Consider the following 20,932-nt stretch of genomic DNA (forward strand, 5'->3'; position numbering starts at 1 on the left):
TATATATATATATTTTAATTTTATAACTTAACTGCATTTAATCATTGTGCACTTACTAATCCTCCCTAATTTCTATAACTTATTGTTCTTGTTCTCGTTAACCAAAGGCCACAGAAACAGATGACTTTACATTATCTGTCCGAAAGGGGAGCTTTTTTTCTACTTATTCTCTGTTAATGCCATAATTATATTTGTACCAGCAAAAAGTTTCAAAATTTAATTCATAGTTATACATTTTACAAGTTAGAATAACAAGGATACACACCATTATTAGTTGTTAAAATTATGCTTTTTGTACTCCAAATCCTACAAACCCATGGCTTCCTGGTCTTACAGTATGTCATTCAGTCATCTTGATAGTCCCATGTTCATACCCTGCCCTATTTAAAAAAAAATATTTTAAGTATATTAAATATACATGTTTTCAATCTTCAATTAAAAATACACACTATATCTCATTTAATTTCACAAGTCCCATCAACTTTAGCATATGGATTGAAAGTTTGTAGCTGTCCTTCTAGCCTTGAAAGATAGTGGTAATAAATCTTTGCACTTGATGATGCCTTATTTCATATTGTGTGAGTGTGTAAAAGATGGTTGTTGTTTTTTTAAATAGGCGTGTTAAGTTGTTTGTACATTTTATATAAGCTCATTCCCATTTTGTATTAGTCATTTCAAAAAATGATTGATAAATAATTCAAGTTATAGATTTGTTTGTTAATGTCACTTAAAATGATATGTAAAGCTTTATAGTTTTTATTTTTGTTGCTTTCTGTTTTAAATTGGTTCTTCTTTCCTTTTATGTTAGCTAGCATATTCAGTGTGGCTCATATAAAAACTTTTTATATTAACTCTTATCTTATCTTATAACATATAGATGTTACTTCAAAAAAGAAGATGATTACATCCTATGCATCATGCATCTAGTCATGCATGTTAACCAATGACTTAAATTCTGCCAAGTCATTGGTTTTCATGGCTAGCTCAGGCAACGCATGTTCTAATAGCACTAGGGAAGGAGCATTTGTACAAATTTGTCCAAGGATATGGAGCGAGGAATGTGCCTTTATCATTGTCTTTCTGAGTATTTTATTAGATTTTGTTTTTGTATTTAAAGATTATGGTTCAGTGTTTTATGTATAATTGCTACTTTACTTTTGAGTCTTCTATCCTGAAGGCAGTATCCTAGACAACTTAAGACAATCATAGAGGAATATAAGCAGATGTCAGCACCCATATTGGTAAATTTCAAGCAGCCTTCCATCAGCTGAACAACACTTGGGGATCTAGGGAAATAAGCATCACAACCACGATCAGGCTTTTTAACACCATTGTTAAGCCAATACTACTTTATGGAGCAGAGACCTGGAGAACCACCATCACCTCCATGAAAAATTCCAGGTATTCATCAATACCTGCCCAAGGAAGATTTTTCTGATCCACTGACCAGACAAGATCTCAAATGAGACTGTGGCAAAGAACTAAGCCCATTGAAGTAAATATCCTTCAGAAGCGCTGGAGATGGATAGGTCAAATCCTTCGCAAACCTGCATCCAACATAACAAAGCATGCCCTAACCTGGAACCCAAAAAAAAAGAGGCAGAGGGGACGTCCCAGGAATACATGGCGCAGCTGATGTAGAGATTAAATCATAATGGTATTAGAAGAAAAAAAGGCAACACTTGTATAATGGATGAACTTTTAAGTTGTATTGTTACTTTTCAATTAGTGATGGGAGTTAAAAATATGCCCAAAAATTGTGCTTACTTGTACATTAATATTCAATTATAAAAACAAAATATAATAGGTAAACAATTATTGTCATTTTTTTTTAATGAAGCAATTTTTTATTTTTAAAGTAATGACATTTTGCTTCATGTAAAACAACAAACAATGTCTACTAGCAAACAACCTTCTGATTAATGCAATAATTTATATATGTAAATCCAGATAAAAAACTCACAGACACATTTATTCAAATTGCAAAAGAAAAGAATATAACAGTAAATTGAAAGAGAAACAAAATTAGCAAAAATCGTCATAAAAAAAAAACAAAAAGAAATTTACAAACCTAAATCTTAAGTAAAGCCAAAAGAATTCTATTGTACACAGATTAGACTATTTAGTTTTCTATAATGCAAATATGAAAATAGTTGATGGAAAAACTAACACTTAAAAGAAGTGTAAAGTAAGGTGAATGAAGATGACTGAAGCTGGATGTTTTATACATTATTTTTCAAGTACCAAAACAGCAAGTCTCACATTGACATTTACTGATTTAATTTCTATAAAAATTGTACATGATTACAACCAGTGCTTTTTTTGTAAAAAAAAATAGGTGCTGTACTCAGTGATTAGGTCCCGGTACTCAGTAGTTGATTGCCTAACTTTTAAGCACTAAAAATTAATAATATACGTTAAAATACAAGAAAAGTAATAATTTTTTCAAAAAAGGTGCCAGTACGCCATACCGGTGCGGAACGTCACAAAAAAAGCCCTGATTAAAACTATAGAAATGCATTATAAACACTTTAAAACTGAATGTAGACACAACATTAAAGTATAAAGAACAAATGATCCAATCAACAGAACAAAGTAATCCAATCATAAGGAAATTAACATAAAAAAACAACAATTAGAAACAAAAATAAGGCTGTCTAACAATTAAAAATTCATCTGGGATTGTCAAACAGACTGTAACTTTTCTGAACATAAAAAAAATGTGTAGTAACAGTATTTTTTTAAAATGTTGATACTGTTACTAAACATTTTTTTAAAGCAAAGACAAATTAAAATCTACTGAGTTTAAAAGTATGTACTGTATTTGTGTATAAAAAAACAAAAATGAAATTTATTTGTATTTTGAGTATGTTTTAGTTAGGTTTAGATCTAATCTAAACAGTTAAATCGATGACCAAAATAAGGAATGTAGATTTATGCTTCACATATATTTATTTACAATGATGCAGATGGTTTATTTAAGTTATCAGCTGGACAATGAAATATTTCAATAAGGAAAAGGGAAAATACACAGCCATGTAGAATTTAAGATTTAATGCTAAAAAGAAACTATAAGTAGTTTTCAGAAAAAAAAAAGGATATAATCTTTTGTCCCATCCCCCCTTAAACAAACGTTATGCAGTCATCTTCACTTCATGTACAAATTGATACATCTATTAGGTTAACAAACTATTCCAGACCTTAATGTTTCATTGGTTTTTGGCACTTACAAACAGAATTCACCATTTTTGAAGGAATATATTGATTTTTTTAACATAAATGAACTTAGAAATTCCCTCAATTCCTGAGAAAATAAGTCTCCATTTGACCTTTAACTCAATCAATGACATAGACTAAAAACATATGACTATAAATAGAGAACACATATTTTAAAAAAAAAAAAAAAAAAAAAAAAAAAAAAAAAAAAAAAGAAACTCAAAATAATTATTGACATTTTTACTTATGTTTCATTTGTTCCACATTTTTAGAAACAAGAAGATATATTTTGTTTACTTCATCAAACTTGAAACTATATAAAAAATAAATAAAACAAATACATTCTTCATGATTGAACAGCACAATTAACCATTCATACCAATGTGCCATGCCTCTATGCCTCTTACTAATGTGTCAAAGTGTGTTTTGTTGAAATTAAAATTAAACGCACTAATCCTCTCCAACAGGAACTGCATCCTCAAGTCTTTTATTAAACTTCAGCCTAATTTCTGTGATGTTGTCCCCTTTCAGCGTGTCTTGTACAAATCTGACATCAACATCCATTTGAACCTGAAAGGTCATGCCAATGTTGACTTAATAATAACATGATTTGCTTGTGGTATGTTTCAGTATGCAGTTAGTAACATTATGGAAATACAAAAGATTGGATTGATACTAGATGACAAATATAGTTCTTTTTTCTTTTTTTTTATGCACCACATGAATTTGGAATATTGCATAATTTTGTAGAGCACGCCTAAAATTATTTGATTTATATAAAACCTATTCTCTTCTAAGCTGGATAAATATTCACTCAAAATTCATCCTCTTTGTGTTAGGCTGTTATTGTTGGAGTTTTTGGCTACGAAGCAAAGAGAACAGCTAGCAGTAAAGCAAAAAGAAAGTGAACTAAGAAGAGTCAGCCTAAACTACTAACACTCTCATTGTAATTGACTTTTCAAGGTGAAGATTTTAACTCCAAAGCCCAATCATGTACACAGAAAATGAGATGAGGTCAATTTTTATCACAAATGTGGCAGAAATAATTTATGCACTTAAGAGAAAACAAAGAAAGAAATTGAAATATAAACAAATAGAATTATGAGCGAAATATATGTTTCAATTTTCAAATTAATTCTTAAATGTATTTTTTGATGCTAAGTTTATTTAAACTATCCACATCCAGACAATTGTAAGGTAATTTTCTCACCATTTCCAAAGCTCCTCTTAATACACCACACATCAAATTTGAATAATTGAGGTTATTGTGACCAGACGGCAGCTCCACAAACTCTGTGAGAGGATTTGATTCTAACAATAGTGAGAACTCATCTCCAGCTGCACTCCAGTTACTCACAACAGGCGTCAGTCCAAGGTACATTTTAAAGGCAACCTAAATTAATTGTGAACATTTCAATTCAAATACTTTATACAAGAGAGAGTTAAACAAAATGAGCTGGTAAATGAAAACGTAAGAAATGGTATTGCCATATATACCTTGGCTATAACATCAGCAGTTTCTCTAAAATCATTACATCTTCCCATGTTGGCTCTTGCAAGAAAATCTTCAATCAGTCTCACTCCCATATTGTAGCCCCTGATTTATATTGAAACAAATAGAAAATGTTATCAAAATATAATTTAAAAGAAAACATAGAATAAGGATTTTATGTAAAATATTTGTTAAAACTTTGAAATTTATCATATTGTTACATCAATTAGGAAACAAAACACATAACCACAATGTACCCTGAAGCAGCTCACCAGTTGAATGGTTAGAATGTCAGCTTGAGGAGGTGTGAGCCATCAGTTCAAATTCAGAACAATTCTATTGTTTTTTTTTTTGTAATTGCTTTTAAAAACCAATTACTGTAAAATTCCCTTTCTTTCTCACCCCCCGCCCCCCCCCTTCCTATTTTCCCGACTGGTCCAGATAAGTGATAGAAAGAATCATAGTGTATTGAGAAAGCTAAAAACATAAAATAACGCTAAACAAAAATAATTGGTAAAATATTTCTAATCACACAGATTTATTGCTGTTATTCTAGATATATTACAAATTTAAATACATCACTGATCCGAACTAATTAATACAATTACACTTTGTATAAGCTTTGCTTTTTAAAAAAAGTACTTATTATGTTTTTTCTTTTTTAATACATTTATTTTTGTATAAAAATATTATTACCAATAAAATTCTACTCAGACCAATTTATATTATTATAAGTATAAAAATTGTCCCTGAGAATGGAAGAGATATAGAAGATGAGAAGTGAATGATTTATATAATCAAATCATTGTATATTATATGGCTGTTAAGTTGTGAGGTAAGCACTCTTTGACTGTTTATATTAGGGGTGCACCGGATAGTCCCTTCGGCTCCGGCTTCTGCCGAATATCTGGCATTTTTTACTATTCGGTGCTATTCGGCTCCGGTCGGATATCACTACCGGATAGTAAAAAAATACACCTATTTAATATGCATAAAGTGGACCTCGTTCCATTACTGTCTGTTATAGAATGTATTAATGCTTATATGAAAACAAAATAATGTGCTTAAAAATAGAGCCATTATGAATATGCACCAAACATCGTTTATTATAAAGACAAGGCATGTTAAGTGGACCTCGTTCCGTTAATGTCTGTTGTAGAATGTATTAATGTTTATATTTTAATTTAAAAAACAAAATAATGTGCTTAAAAATAGAGCCATTACATTATGAATTTACACGAAACAACGTTTATTATAAATACAAGGCGTCTTAATAGAAATGATACTTTACATCATAAATGCGCTTTACATACAGAGCAGCAATGGCTGGCATTTTTTTCAATTTGTCTTGACCTTTGAGTAAGTTAGTTAACATGTTAAAATGCTACATTCCTTGACTACGTCATGCTGACCAGACGTCTGTCTAGCTGTGTGGGTATATCTCCAGAGGTAGAGATGAACAACTCCCACCCCCTTTTATTTGTTTAGTCCATCACATTGAGTTTATTTATAGACAAGTTAAATACGATGGACGTAGGTTTAATGTCAGCGTATTGACACTCTCTAGTAGTCACACCTTTCGAGGGAACTGAGTTTGTTTACTTAGTAGTTAATTTTTATTGGGGGGGGGGGGGGGGGGGCTGGACTACAAGAGCCACTACAAGAGCCACACCTCTAAGGTGACCAGGTATATTTCTAGATGAACATCTCCCTCCCCCTTTTATTTGTTTAGCCCATCACATTGAGTTCATTGATTAACAGGTGAACCCAAGTCAGATACGATGGACGTAAGCACTCTCTAGAGGTCACACGAGGGAACTAGGTTTGTTATTGGGGGGTGGCCTAGACTTTACATTATAAATTCGTATTACATACGTAGCAGCGATGTCTGGCACACTTTAAAAGCTTGTCTTGACCTTTGAGTGGTCTAGTAACCATGTAATATTTCTTAACTATGTCAAGCTGATTGTCAATGTGCGGGTATATCTCCAGAGGTAGAGATGAGCAACCCCACCTCCTTTTGTTTGTTTAGTCCATAAAATTGAGTTCACAGATAGGCAGCTGACCACATTAAGCCAGATGTCAACGTGTTGACACTTTCTAGAGGTCACATCTTATGAGGGAACTGAGTTTGTTTACTTGGAAAAGAATTTTTATTAGGGGCGGGACTACAAGCCAAATCTCCATACGGTTACTCTGGTATGAGTGTGTTTATTATGAGATAGGTTGTCAATCAAGGGTCTGGACCACAACCCACACCTTTTATACTATTGGCAGGGACAATAAGTTTGTTTACTTAAAGTCTCAATTAGGAGGCTGGACTACAAGCCAAACAGACACTGACCAGGGGTATCTTTAAAGGGAGGGCTCAAGAGACTCAACACGCTCAACTTCTTATTTGTTTAATACATGACAATGTATTGATAGACATTGACCATTCTTAAGCCAGAATGGATTAACGCAGATTGTTGAGAAACATTGACACTGTCTAGAGGTGACTAGATGATGAAACTAAGTTTGTTTACTTGGAGAGAAATGTCATTTAGGGCGCTGAACACACGTTCATTGCACAATAAAATAAAACAAATATGTGCATGTGTGTGTGTATGTATTTTTTCCCCTTGTATTAAAACTTTAAGAAAGAAAACTAATATCATTGTTTTAATCTATTGACTTTATAATTAATATATAAAGCAAAACCTTACAGTAAAGTTTAACATCGCAGAAAATAAATTGATCTAAAACACCACAATTAGATCTAGCAAACAAAGAAAAAATATGCTGGAATATTAAGAAACTCTTGACCTCTGTAACTAAGGTACAGATATAATTTATCTATATGCTTGACTGACCATGCCTTTTTCGCCTGCACACTAAACACTATTGCGAATGCCCAAGAACAAAAACGCGTGATGGTCAACACCATCATCTATACACACTACACTAGGACTACATGTGTAGGCTCACTACGTCTATCTGACCAGATTGTTACTATCAGTCGAACACAGAGTCTAATTATGTTTTTTTTGGTGTGAATGCGTTTTTTTTTTCTTCTATAGTTGATTTTCCTGATTTTCTTAGATCTATATAACAGTAGATCTAAACATAGATACCAATAATAGGCCTACAGACTACAATTAAATCTATGCTTCGCAACATTTAAGGCTCAGGCTATGAGTAGGTATAATAGATGTTCCTGCTGTTAATAAAATATTGTTTGCCGCAAATGGATTAATAAATATATGACCTACTACGCTTCAGATTCCAACTATTAACTAACAGCTATCAGTATTAAGCCCTTGAAACCAGAACCAGAAGCAGTCTTTGGACTTAAAATTACAAGTCTGATGACCAGTTGTTGGTCAGAAATTCTTGAACACATACATCCAACCACCATACAAGTCAGATGAGAGATTTACATTAGTAACTAGTTAAATATATACTAACATATTTTACATTGACCCTCCAACACACAGCTTCTATGGTTGGTGGCCTCGTACATGCTACACAGATTAATTTTTGTTTATAAATACTGTTAAGATTGAATAAATCAATCAGTAACAGAGTTTAAAACAATAAGGTATATAAAAGGAAAAAAAATAATACCAACAAATATAGGTATGTTATTTAACAGTTTCGTAAAATGCTCAGCAATACAAGCTATTTACAAGACACTTAGGTATTCGGCTCCGGCCCCGGCCGAATATCAAATTTTACTATCCAGTCATATCCGGCTCCGGCCGGATATCAAAAAGTACTATCCGGTGCACCCCTAGTTTATATTGATGATCCCAGGTTAGGACCCTGCCTACTGCCACCCCCACTATCATGCAAGAGGTTTTGGCTAGGATATAATAATCTTTGATTCCGATGGTACATCCAAAACTAACAATTATGTATCATTCTTAAGACAAATTTTTATTTTGTATATACACAAACCCAGCCCAACAGTAGCTAGTTACTAATTACAGTCGAGGTATTTAGTAACCAATACAATACAAAAAAACAAAACTTTTTTAACTTGACCCTTCCTTAAAAGCTAAGCACTGGATAAAAGGGAATTACAAATTAGAGTTCTATAATTACACCCTTTCTTTTCTTTTTTTTTGCACCATAAAGCACATACAATTTTGATTAAAAATCAGTAGTACCAGCATGCTTCAGTTTGTTTAGGGAGTTTGCTTTGATCACATAAAAGAGAGTAATATTAAAGTAGTTACATTTTATCCAGTTGTTTGTTGACTTGCTCATCATTTTCATAATCTTTGATCAGCTGAGCCACAAGAGCTCCATAGGTCAATGTAAACAGTTCACCATTCTGAAAAGACATTCATAAAAAGATACATAACAAATAAACAGTAATATTTACACACACAAAATACTGCAAATTACCAAACTGGTCTCTGTTGTACATCTACAAAACAAAATAAAAAATTATACTGATAGTCTTTTATTTATTTAAAAGTTTTTTTTTTTTTTGTTTTTTTTTTGCAACAATGATATATATATGTACAGTTTTCATGGCTGATTCAGGCAACCTATTTAATGTTTCTCACAGAATTTGGAAAGATACTGTATATATCATATAGTACTAGAAATTGTACTAAACTACATAATAATGGACTAATAATAAGTTAATATCATGTTTGCTTATCTATGTCTACATTTCAATTTGATAGCTATTTCTGTAATTCATCTGGTAAAATTTCATAAACTTGTGTTGTTTTTATTGTTCTATAGATGTATTGCTACTTTGTAGGCCTACGCTACTAAAAACCATTGGTAGGCTACATATTATAGATCTAGATCTATTTTTCTATATCAAAATTTATCTAATATTTGCTATAATGTATATTTAAAAATCTAATCAGATCTCTAGATATATATATAGAATCTAGATTACACTAAGAGCTAATTTTTTTTAGATCTATAGAAAAAGGAAGTGTAGTGAATCAGTATTAATTACTTTACACAGCGTACAACTCACTCTCACACTACTTTCTTGGTCTGCCCAGTCTGACCCACTATATATATTATGCATTCATCTGCTAATAGTGTTCCTGCCATTAGTTTGGGCTAGGATGTAATTATCTTCAAAATCTGAAGGAACATCCGAAACATGAGAACATTTTACAAAACAAAACTTCATGGAATGCTGTTGAGAAATCTAATAAAATGGCATCTCTATTTGCTCATTCTTATTTTAGCCCTTTGAAAAGGCATCAATTAAACCTATTAACTGGGTTTCACGTACCTAAATGTCCTAAAGCCATGTTGGTATGGAATAAGGACATTATTAAATGTTTATCTAAGTAGTTTATTATGTTGCTAAGTATTATGTGTTCTAGTATTTTACATATGATGCTGGTGAGTCATCTAGTAAGTAGATTCTTGGATCAGATTTATTTTCTCTTTTAAATAGGACTAGTCGACCCTCGGCATAGCATACACCGTTATTTTGCAGGGCCGGCCTTAGGCCAATGCAACCTATGTGACCGCAGTGAGTCCCCCACTTTCAAAGGACCCACACTAATTGTAGGTGTAAATTATTAAATTAAACCATTTTATAAATTATAACAGAATTCCCCCAGCCTCCTGATTTACCAGGAGCTCCTTGAAATCTCCTGAAATTGCAAAATATACGAAAAAGTCATGGAAATCTCCTAAAATTATTACAAATCTTTTGAAAACTTAAACAAATCTCATTAAATATATAATATAGACAAAACATTGTCATTTTGGGGTGTCATTCAAAATGGAAAACGCCAATCCTACGCGCAATGAAAGAAAAAAAAAATGGCATTATGTAATACCAGTTATTGTGGAATGTGGTGAAAGAAGCTCCTGCGCCTCAAACTAATGAAGAATTACTTAAGGTCAACAATTCTCGTAGATAGATTGGTAATTCTTGCTATTGTGCATGATTGTGATAGTAAATGTTATTGTCTTGTCAGCCCCGTCCTGTTATTGTAACCCAGTAACCCACATTGCTGGCATGTTGAAAGAATGTGCTAATTAACAGATAGGGGGGATAATTGAATTCCTTTTAGGCCTATATATATGGACGATCTAACTTGAATAAAGCAGCATTTAAACAGACAAGAAAGTGTTTGTTAGTCTCTACTAGCCTACTATTACATGATCTATGTAGGAAATAGAATTTTATGATATACTGTATGACTTCGCTCAACGCAAGGCTGGTAAAGTAGTTCTGTAAGTAGTAAAGAATGAAAAAAATGCAAAGATGAATCTATTTTCTAATACAAACTCTTAAATTTCCCTTATACATACCCCTACCCAAACTTGGCACCGCGAAAGCCGTTTCGCATACGGCCCCAGAATGGTTGAGTTCGGCCCTGCTATTTAGTCACGGGTGAATACAGAGTATATTACTTGTTCTCCCCCCCCCCTCCCTTTTTTTCCCCACTAAAACTACACGGGGTACAAATAAAAAAGAGTGATCTTTCCATGACTTCTTGGTCACAATGGTTATATTCCTACATAGATCATGTAATAGTAGGCTAGTAGAGACTAACAAACACTTTCTTGTCTGTTTAAATGCTGCTATTTTGTGATGGGTGAATACTACTCCTTTTTTTTCGTAGGGTAACTCTAGTCCGACTTGCAGAAACAAAAGAGTGATCTTTCCTTTACTCCTTGCCAAAAACTCTTGAGCCATGTAGAGAATTATATAGAGAGATTGTGTCATTAGTCTCTTTCCAGTAACTCTGTCCTCTACCTTGATTAAATGAAGCTTGAAATTGATTTTGAACACAATGTTAGCTTGATGCTTAGTTCTTTGAGTAATCTAGCTGGAATACCATCAGGTCCAAAAAATAAATGCTTTTTATATTGATTTTATGTTAGCTAATAGTTTTTGGATTCCTTTTTTTTGTATATATTTATCTCCTATGTTTTTGACTTCGTTTAAAATTAATTAACATGTCTAAAATGTCTTCTGGGACTCGGAAAGCTATCAATGCAAAGTATAAAATTTATTATTTGTTTGCTTTAGTTTCATTAAGTTATCTTCTCCTTTTAATGGACCTAATCCATTTGTTTTCACGTCATTTTTTGCAGTGTTAAAAGATCTCCATGTCCAGTCTAGATATAATATATATAAGTCTTTGGTCTCATAATTATTATTTTGCAATTTTTAGATACATAATCTAGAAAGATCTAGATAATCAATCTATTTAAATTTACATAAGATGATTAAAATCAACAGGCATGAATTATTTCGATGTAGGATTTTTTAAACATTATCTCAATGGAAACTAAAAACATTATCTCAATGGAAACTAACAGGAAATGGTTTTGTTTAGTATATTTGCGTGAATAGATCTATATAGTTCTGTTATTAATAGCCCATTCTAAAGAAAATACGAGAAGTGATTTTGCATTATTTCTAAACTTTAAAAAGTAAAAATCATTAATTTTCTAAGAAAAGGGCGACTTCCCTTGCAGCTTAAAAAAGAGTTACGAACATAAAAATCTATATAATGTATAGGTCTGTGAATCGATCAATAGGGGATAAAAATTTGTTTCTGATTTCCAGTCTAGATATAATATATAAATAAGTATATGAGTTCCACTTTTTAAATTTAATGTATGACATAAGATTTTATTGTTATCCATTCAGACCAATGAAATTACATTCATTTTTATGTATTCACTCTATACATATATCTGTTTATATCTGACTTTGGGTTCTATTAGGTACTTAATTTTAAGATGAATCAATATATAATATATGAATAATTTGTAATATAGATCTATAGAATATATAGATATAGGCAATTTCCGCAATGAGCGTCAATATTTACAAACTGCATTTTTTGCCAGATTGGCTTGGTTGGTTACCGATAAATTAGATATATACCACTCAAAGAAAAAAATAAAATAAAATGAGTTCATTTTTGTTGCCAACTATAAAATATAGTTCTGAAAAAGTTCGATAGCGTTTGAAAATGTAGATCTATTTTATTTAAACAACTCATACATTTACTAGATCTAGTGCAAATTATAGAACAAATGTAGATTATTTCTAGATCTAACTTTTTTTTTTGTAATGATTTTTTTGTCTATACTAAGAATTAATAAGTCTTTTATTTAATAAAATGTTATGGATCTGTCTTTGTGTTTTGTTTTTCTTATTTCTGTTATATGTTAATGCATTATTTCATTAGCACGTAAACGTGTGTATGGTACACTGGTACTGGTATGTTTATTATTAAAATTGGATTTTTTTTTTTGACAAGAGTACAGTATAGAAGACTTGCGCCAACAGTTACTGGTACAAAAATCAATAGTTTCAGATAGATGTAGATAAGACTTATATGCTAGTAGGCCAATTTAGATCTCAACTTTATTTAATTTAAATCGTAATCAAAATATTACTAAATAGATCTATTTAAAATGTAATCATTAGTCTATATAGATCTAGATGGTATTTAAATTGTTTTTTTTCTTTCACACAAACACACACACGCACACAAATCTAAACCTAGTCTATATCAAATACCGGTACTATAAGATAGATCTATACATTTTTGTATTGATCTATGTCCACTACTGTATTTAAGGAGCAAACTTGGAGATGTCTGACATGGCTAAACACATGTGCCCCATTCTGCTGTTAGGGGTTAGCATGGGCTCAATTAAGGGGCACTGATGAAACCCATGTGGGGTCAGTAAGAGGGGTGATTATTGAGGGGCCTGAAAGTGCTTAATTTATGGGCCCCATCTGGGGAACGAACATTGACCCAAACAGGTGCCCTTAGGGGTGAGTTTGGGCTCAGATAATGGCACAGATTGAGAAAGCTGAAAGAGCTTTAACTCATGGGCTCTATTTGGGGGATGAAAATTGGCCCAAACAATAGGGGTCCTTAAGGGTGAGTTTGGGCTCATATAGGGTCCCAGATGAATTCAGGATAAAACCCATGCGGGGCCAGTAAGAGGGGCGAACATTGAGGGCTAAACACATGGGACCCATTTAGCGATTAATGTTGGCTTAAAAGGGTGCCCTGAAAGGTGAGCCTTGGCTCAGATAGGGGGGTCGGATGAATTTCAGATAAAACCAAGTAAGAGCGTCGAACATTGAGGGGCCTGTGAGGGCTAAAAACATGGCCCCCATTTTGGGGATCATCGTTGTTCAAATGGGGGTCCTTAAAGGGCGATTGTGGGCACTATCATGGGGCCCAGATGGAGCCCTAGTGGAGGCCAGTAAGGAGCAAACTTCAAGGGGCCTCAAAGGGCTAAACACAATGGCCCTAATCGAAGGCATACGTTGACCCAAGCAGGCCCTTAGGAGTGAGCTTGGGCTCAGGGGGCCCAGATGAAACCCTTTTAGGGACAGTAAGGGGGCAAACATTGAGAAGCCTAAAATTGCTATAACTCATGGGCTCCATTTGGAGGATGAAAATTGGCCCAAACAACAGGGGTCCTAAATGGTGAGTCTGTGCTCAGTTAGGGGGCCCAATGAAGCCCTGATAAAACCGGTGAGGACAGTAAGAGGGGCGAACATTGAGGGGTCTGAAAGGGCTAAACACATGTGACCCATTTAGGGATTAATGTTGGTCCAAAAGGGTGCCATTAAAACACCGATCTTTATATTATGTCGTTCCCCTGTTAGCCGATTGGGTGGGGTGGGGTGGGGCGAAGACATCCTTTTTTTTAAAGTCTAAGCCCACTAGAGACGTTTGCGACCTTACCGCGCCATTAGCTTTCTGACGTTCAATCTTTCTAAGGCTTTTTGTCGTACTTCTTACAAATGATCAGGCATAACCAGCTTAGGATCCAGGGCCGTGGGTCCGATTCAAGCGTGGTCCCATCAATTTTTAGATTTATGGCTGCTTGGTGGATGTCTTTTCCCAATGTGAATAGGGTCTGAACTGGGGTTTTTTAGTACAATTTATTTCCATTTTCCACATACGGGTAAAGAACGAAATCGTGACGAGGTCACGTTGGATTTCCGCCGTGAGAGCTGCAGCGGATATCCCGGTCTGCCAGATGAGCAGGTCGTCAGCGAAGAGCAGAGATCAACATTTCAATCGTTCTGTAGGATCGTTTATATAGACTAAGAAAAGCGTACATGATAATGATGAGCCCTGCGGTAAACCTTGCTCAAGTATTCTTTCGCGAGACACGCTAGATCCGTAGCGCGACTGGACTGTCCTGTCTGTTAGGAAGTTTTTTAGTCACCGATACATATTTGAGCATACTCCGAGGTTCATTCATTTTAGCAATAATCCTTGTCTCCAAACTCTGTCATAGGCTTAAGATCTAAAAATACTGACAGTGTCAATTCGCCCTTGCGTCTTACCGTACCTCTCTGGAAACCGTCAGCTACTGACTGCATAAACACCATCGCTTGATCATTTTCACTTTTATGTTGCCTGAACCCGCCCTGTTCAGGTGCGATGATTTTGCTTTCTTCCAAGTACCACATGAGCCTTCTGTTTATCACTCTTTCAGCTATTTTCCCTACAAACGATGTTAGGGATATTGGTCTATAGCTGTCAGGTCGGTCGGCCGCCTTTCCTATCGTGGACTATCGTGGCCACTTTCCAGGCCTTTGGTAATTTCCCTTACGTCCAGGTCCGATTGAGCAAGTCGCATAATTTACTTTGCACTTTTTAATAAACGGGCCATGCATGCTTTAACGATCAACCTAACATACTTTTTGAGCCCGAGAATGAATGTGACTTACACTGCAATGTCACGGCCCATTCTCTGAGCTCTCGTTCTTTCGCTCTCTAGGTCCCCATTTCTTTTTTACCCGCGCAGCGTTATTCCTCCCACATAGTCTTTTGACAGAATTTGAAAAAAAAACCGCTTTATAATGCGCCCCCGACGCTGAACCGACAAATAGCGCCGACAAAAAACAAACGCGGACAAAATAGCGCCGACATAATTTCCCGACAAAGTAGGGCATACTTAATGTGTATAAAAGTACCGGACTTATTTAAGTGAAGGTCCTGAATAGCATTTTTGTTGTGGTCTCTATCTTCTTCAGCATTAGTATTTCTAAAAGTATGCCATATTTGCAGAGAAAGAGAGTACTTTAACATTTATTTTCCATCACAAAAAATCAGCAGCTTATTATAATTCTTGCATAATTTGTGCATATGTTAAATTTAAGAGATTTTTTTCACGCCATTTTTTTGGCGGCGCTATTTTGCTCCCGCTATTTTGTCGGGAAGCCGCCCCCGACACATACACGCTCTCATATTTAGGGCCCGTAAATATTTCCGAAAGTGTAAATCAGGGGTGGGCAACCTTTTTGTATCGAGGGCCGCATTAACAAAATTTTGGCAATGGGGGGCCGCATATATATATATATATATATATATATATATATATATATATATATATATATATATATATATATATATATATATATATATATATATATATATATGTATATGTGTGTGTGTGTGTGTATACTTACAACTTAGAAAAATACGCTAGTTAACTGTATAATGTCTTTTAATTCATATTTATACTGTATTATACATTCACTTTTCCTTTTTTTTTCACATTCTAAATTGAGGAATTACTAGAGTTAGCAATTTCTGAAACCAATTTAACGATTTTTTTTTAAATTTGCTATTGTCTTTTCATATTACAACATTTCACCACAAATGTACAGTTGTACTTAATGTGAGGAATTTAACTATTTGCACTCGTGCGTAATGTTCCTGAATTGTGGAACTAGCTTTCTAGAGCCCGTGTATTTAGCCCTTTCAGGTCCCTCAATGTCTGCCTCCATCACTGGCCTTATGTGGGTTTCATCAGGGTGTTATCTGGGACCCCTGACTGAACACAGACTCACCCTAAGGGCTCCCATTCATCTTCTTTAGTCCTCCTCCAAGGTTTGACTCTTACTAACCTTCACTATAGCTTCATCTGGTCCCTTATTGAGCACAAACTCACCTCTCAATGTTTGCCCTCATCCCTGGTCCCACGTGGGTTTTATCAGGGCTTTATCTGGGTCCCCTAATTGAACACAGACTCATTCCTAACTAGCCCTCATTCATCCTCCAAAAGGTGCCCATATGTTTGCACCCATCACTGGCCCCATGTGGGTTTCATCAGGGTTTTATCTGGGCCCCTTAATTGAGCACAGACTCACCCTAAGAGCCCCCATTCATCCTCCAAATAAGCCCATCTCTTTGCCCCCATCACTGGCCCCACGTAGGTTTCATCAGGGTTTTATCTGGGCCCTCCGATTAAAGACAGTCTCTTCCCTAATGGCCCCCATTCATCCCCCAAAAAGGCCCGTGTTTAGCCCTTTCAGGCCACTCAATGTTTACACTCATCACTGGCCCCTTGTGGGTTTCAGCAGGGTGTTATCTGGGCCCCCTAATTGAGCACAGACTCACCCATTCATCCTCTAAATGGGGCCCATTTGATTAACTCTTCAGACCACTCAATGTTTGACCCACACTGGCCCCATGAGGGTTCCCTCAAGGCTTCACCTGGGCCTTCTAACTTAGCCCAGGCACAGCCCGAAGGGCGTCCATTTGGACCAATGTTCATCCCCCAAATGGGGCCCATGTGTTTAGCCCTTACAGGCCCCTTATTGTTTGCCCCATACTAGCCCCAAGAGGGATCATTCAGGGCTTCATCTAGGCCCCCTGATCCTTAAGGTCCCTGTTTGAGCTTTCATTAATTGCCCCCAAAGGGCCAAGTACTTTCCTTTACTGGCCCCATACAGGTTTCATAAGGGGATTTACTGGGCCCCCTAACTGAGCCCAGACTTATCCCTTAAGGCCCCGATGAGGATTCTATCAGGGCTTCATCTGGGCCCGTAACTGAGCCCAGACTTATCCCTAAGGGCCCCCATTTGGACTAATGTTCATTCCCCAGATGGGCCCCAAATGGGTTTCATAAGGGGATTTTCTGGGCCCCCTGACTGAGTCCAGATTCAGCCCTAAGGGCGCCCGTTTGGGCCAATGTTCAACCTCCAAATGGTGCCCACGTGGTTAGTCCTTACAGGCCCGTCAACGTTTGTCCTATACTAGCCTCATTAGGTTTCCATCAGGGCTTCATCAGGGCCCCCTGATTGCGCCAGTTTGGGCCAACGTTCATCCCCCAAATGAGGCCCATGTGTATAGCCCTTTTACCCCCATCAGTGTTTGCCCCACAATGGCTCTATGAGGGTTCCAATAGGGTTTCATCTGGACCCCATAACTGATCCCAGACTCAGCCCTAAGGACGCCCATTTGGGCCAATGTTCATCCCCCAAGTGGGGCCCATGTGGTTAGCCCTTACAGGCCCATCAACGTTTGCCCTATACTAGCCCAATTAGGTTTCCATTGGGGCTTCATCTGGGCCCCCTGATTGCGCCCGTTTGGGCCAACCTTCATCCCCCAAATGAGGCCAATGTGTATAGCCCTTTCAGGCCCCTCAGTGTTTGCCCCCCAATGGCTCTTGGAGTGTTCCAATAGGGCTTCATCTGGGCACCTGAATTGAGACCAGACTCAGCCATAAGGGCCCCCATTTGGTCTAATGTTCACCTCCAAAATGGGGCCATGTGTTTAGCCCTTTCAGGCCCCTCAATGTGAGCCCTACACTAGCTCTAAGAAGGTTCCATCAGGGCTTCTCTGGGCCCCCAAACTGAGCCTAGACTCAGCCCTAAGGATTCCCATTTGGGCTAATGTTCGCCTCCCAAATGGGGCCCATGTGTTTAGCCCTTTCAGGCCCCTAAATGTTATCCCCACACTGACTCCATGAGGGTTCCATCAGGGCTTTATCTTAGCCCCCAAACTGAGACCAGACTCAGCCCTTAAGGCCCTCATTTGGGGCAATGTTCATCCCCAAATGGGGCCCATGTGGTTAGCCCTTTTATACCCTTAACATTTGCCCCATAATAGCCCCATTAGGGTTTCTATCTGGGCCCCTTCATTGTGCCTAGACTCGATCCTTAAGGGCCATGTTTGGGCTTTCATTAATTGCCCCCAAAGGGCCAATTATCTTTGGCCCTGTTGGGGCCCACAAGTCCTTCTCCTTACAGGCTTCACAAGGGTTTCACAAGGGGATTTTCTGGGCCCCCTGACTGAGCCCAGACTATAGGCGCCTGTTTGGGCCAATGTTCCTCCCCCAAATGGGGCCCATGTGGTTAGTATGAGCTGGACCAGTTGGGGCCCTTACAAGGCCAAAACCTTTGCTACAAAAAACAGGGATCCACTCATCCAGTGTTGAAAGAAAAAAACGATGCTAAATATTGTCTAGTGAGATTTTAATAGACCCGAAGTATAAAAGAAATATGATCACAATAATAATGTCCATTTTAAGTAAATGTTGACAGCACCATAGGTGAAATAAAAATATAATGTCGTATTTTACTTATTTCAACATTATTCTAGACAGACATATTAAGAAATGTTGCAGTAGTCCTAGATTTATTTAAATACAATATCGATCTCAACATTATTTTATTTAAATGGTAATCAAAATATTACTAAATATATCTATTTAAAATTTAATCATTAATCTCTATATAGACCAAGATGAAGGTGTATTTAAATTCAGTTCTTATCACACACACATTAACACACACACATAATCTAAACCTATTACCTAGTCAGTCTATATCAAATACTGCTCTCTTACATCTGTCTAAAATAATGTTTTTCCTCATCTAGATCCACTACCTACTATACCGGTATGTAATTATTTTACTTATAATTTAATGTTGACTTTATTAACATTTGACTAGATAGACGTCCCGGTATGCGTACAGCTATTTAAATTCAATATTAATCTCAACTTTAACTTAGAAATATTACATGTTGACAGCACATTAAATTTTAATCCAAAAATTCTGCACCTAGACCTAGTCTATATCAAATACAAATGCCACATCTAGATCCACTATTTTTTCTGAAATTATTGTAATTTAGATGTAATTAATAAGAATATATTTATTAATTATATAATAATATACTATTCTCTCCTCCCCCTATTCAAAACTACTGCTAGTAATAGTTTAGATTCTTAGTTGTTTATTCAATCTACATAGCTATCCGTATTTACGGTCGGTATTTTATATAGGTGTGTGAGCTCTATTATTTCTATTAGTTTATTTTCTCTCTCTTCCTATCCGTGATTAAAGTCGGTATTTAAAAAACAACTAGGTTATTCCCCCTTTTGATAATGCTTTTGGTCTTGATCCTGCTCCTTGACAACGCAGAAAAATGGCCAGGAGTGTAAATACCGACGCTCAATGCGGATATTGCCTAGATATATATATCTATTATATATAAAAGTATTTCTTATCTTATCTTTTATATAATACAGACTTTACTTCAAAAAAGAAGATGATTACGTCTTAATAAGTCATAATAATATGTATTAGCTCTAGATCTTGATTATCAACTAGATCTATTCTAGATATTAAAATAAATTGTAAGACAATAAGACAGACTAAACTATTTTTAAAAACGTCTTTAGACTTAGAAGTAAGCTAAGTAAGGGGGTGTGTGGCAAAAACAAGTTACAAGGCCAAAGTCAAAGGGGTGAAAGGCCAGTCCTAATGAATATAATATAAGTATAAGACCTAGATCTAATAATAATCATGAATGTATTAGTGATTAGATAGATCTAGTATTATTTTAAAAAATATTTTAAATATCTAGATTTAGAATTTAGATCTTCTAAAATCTAGCTAGACTCTAGACTATCCCTTACAGTTTACTTCTTAGTTTACTTCTATAATTAGTATAATCTATTAACTATTAGGGCTAATTAGGGAGTTACTCAGTTAGTCTCAGACTCAGGTTAGCCTCGGTTAGGCTATACCCGTAGTTTATCTTCAACCTTGTCTCTAGCTCACACACAGTCTGACTGTAATTCATTACTAATTGAAGTAATTGTAAACAATTAAAAAAAAAAGAGTAGTTTCTAGATCTAGATATCTAGAACTATTGAATTGTAGTAACAGTGAAAAAAACAGTTACTCAGTAGATAAGATTCAAGATTGCCTAGAAAAAAAAATATTATAATAATTATAATGCACATTTCTTACAACTTTACGGGGGTCTCCAGCTCTGTTGGCTTGTCTTGACATCGCTTTTAATTTGTAGCTTTAGAAGTTAATCTAGATCTATCTTCTATCTAGGTATAGATCTATTACCCTATCTATATCATCTAGATTAGTATTTGACTATTTGTGTATTAAAATACCTTTCTTCGATAATGTTATGAACGAATTGTTTA

General features: G+C 35.5%; 1 protein-coding gene across 1 annotated transcript; it reads right to left on the reverse strand.

Moving 5' to 3' along the window:
- Positions 1-1,824: 1,824 nt before the first annotated feature.
- Positions 1,825-20,930, reverse strand: LOC106060552 (trafficking protein particle complex subunit 3-like). The gene is made up of 5 exons (XM_013218485.2): positions 20,742-20,930; positions 8,929-9,026; positions 4,714-4,813; positions 4,427-4,609; positions 1,825-3,786 (listed from the first exon to the last, which is right to left on the reverse strand). Exons 1-5 carry the CDS (start codon positions 20,781-20,783, stop codon positions 3,667-3,669), a joined length of 543 nt encoding a protein of 180 aa, XP_013073939.1. The 5' UTR covers positions 20,784-20,930; the 3' UTR covers positions 1,825-3,666.
- Positions 20,931-20,932: the final 2 nt, after the last annotated feature.

The sequence above is a fragment of the Biomphalaria glabrata genome, chromosome 6, assembly GCF_947242115.1.
Source record: "Biomphalaria glabrata chromosome 6, xgBioGlab47.1, whole genome shotgun sequence".
In the NCBI taxonomy this organism is placed as follows: Eukaryota; Metazoa; Mollusca; class Gastropoda; family Planorbidae; genus Biomphalaria; species Biomphalaria glabrata.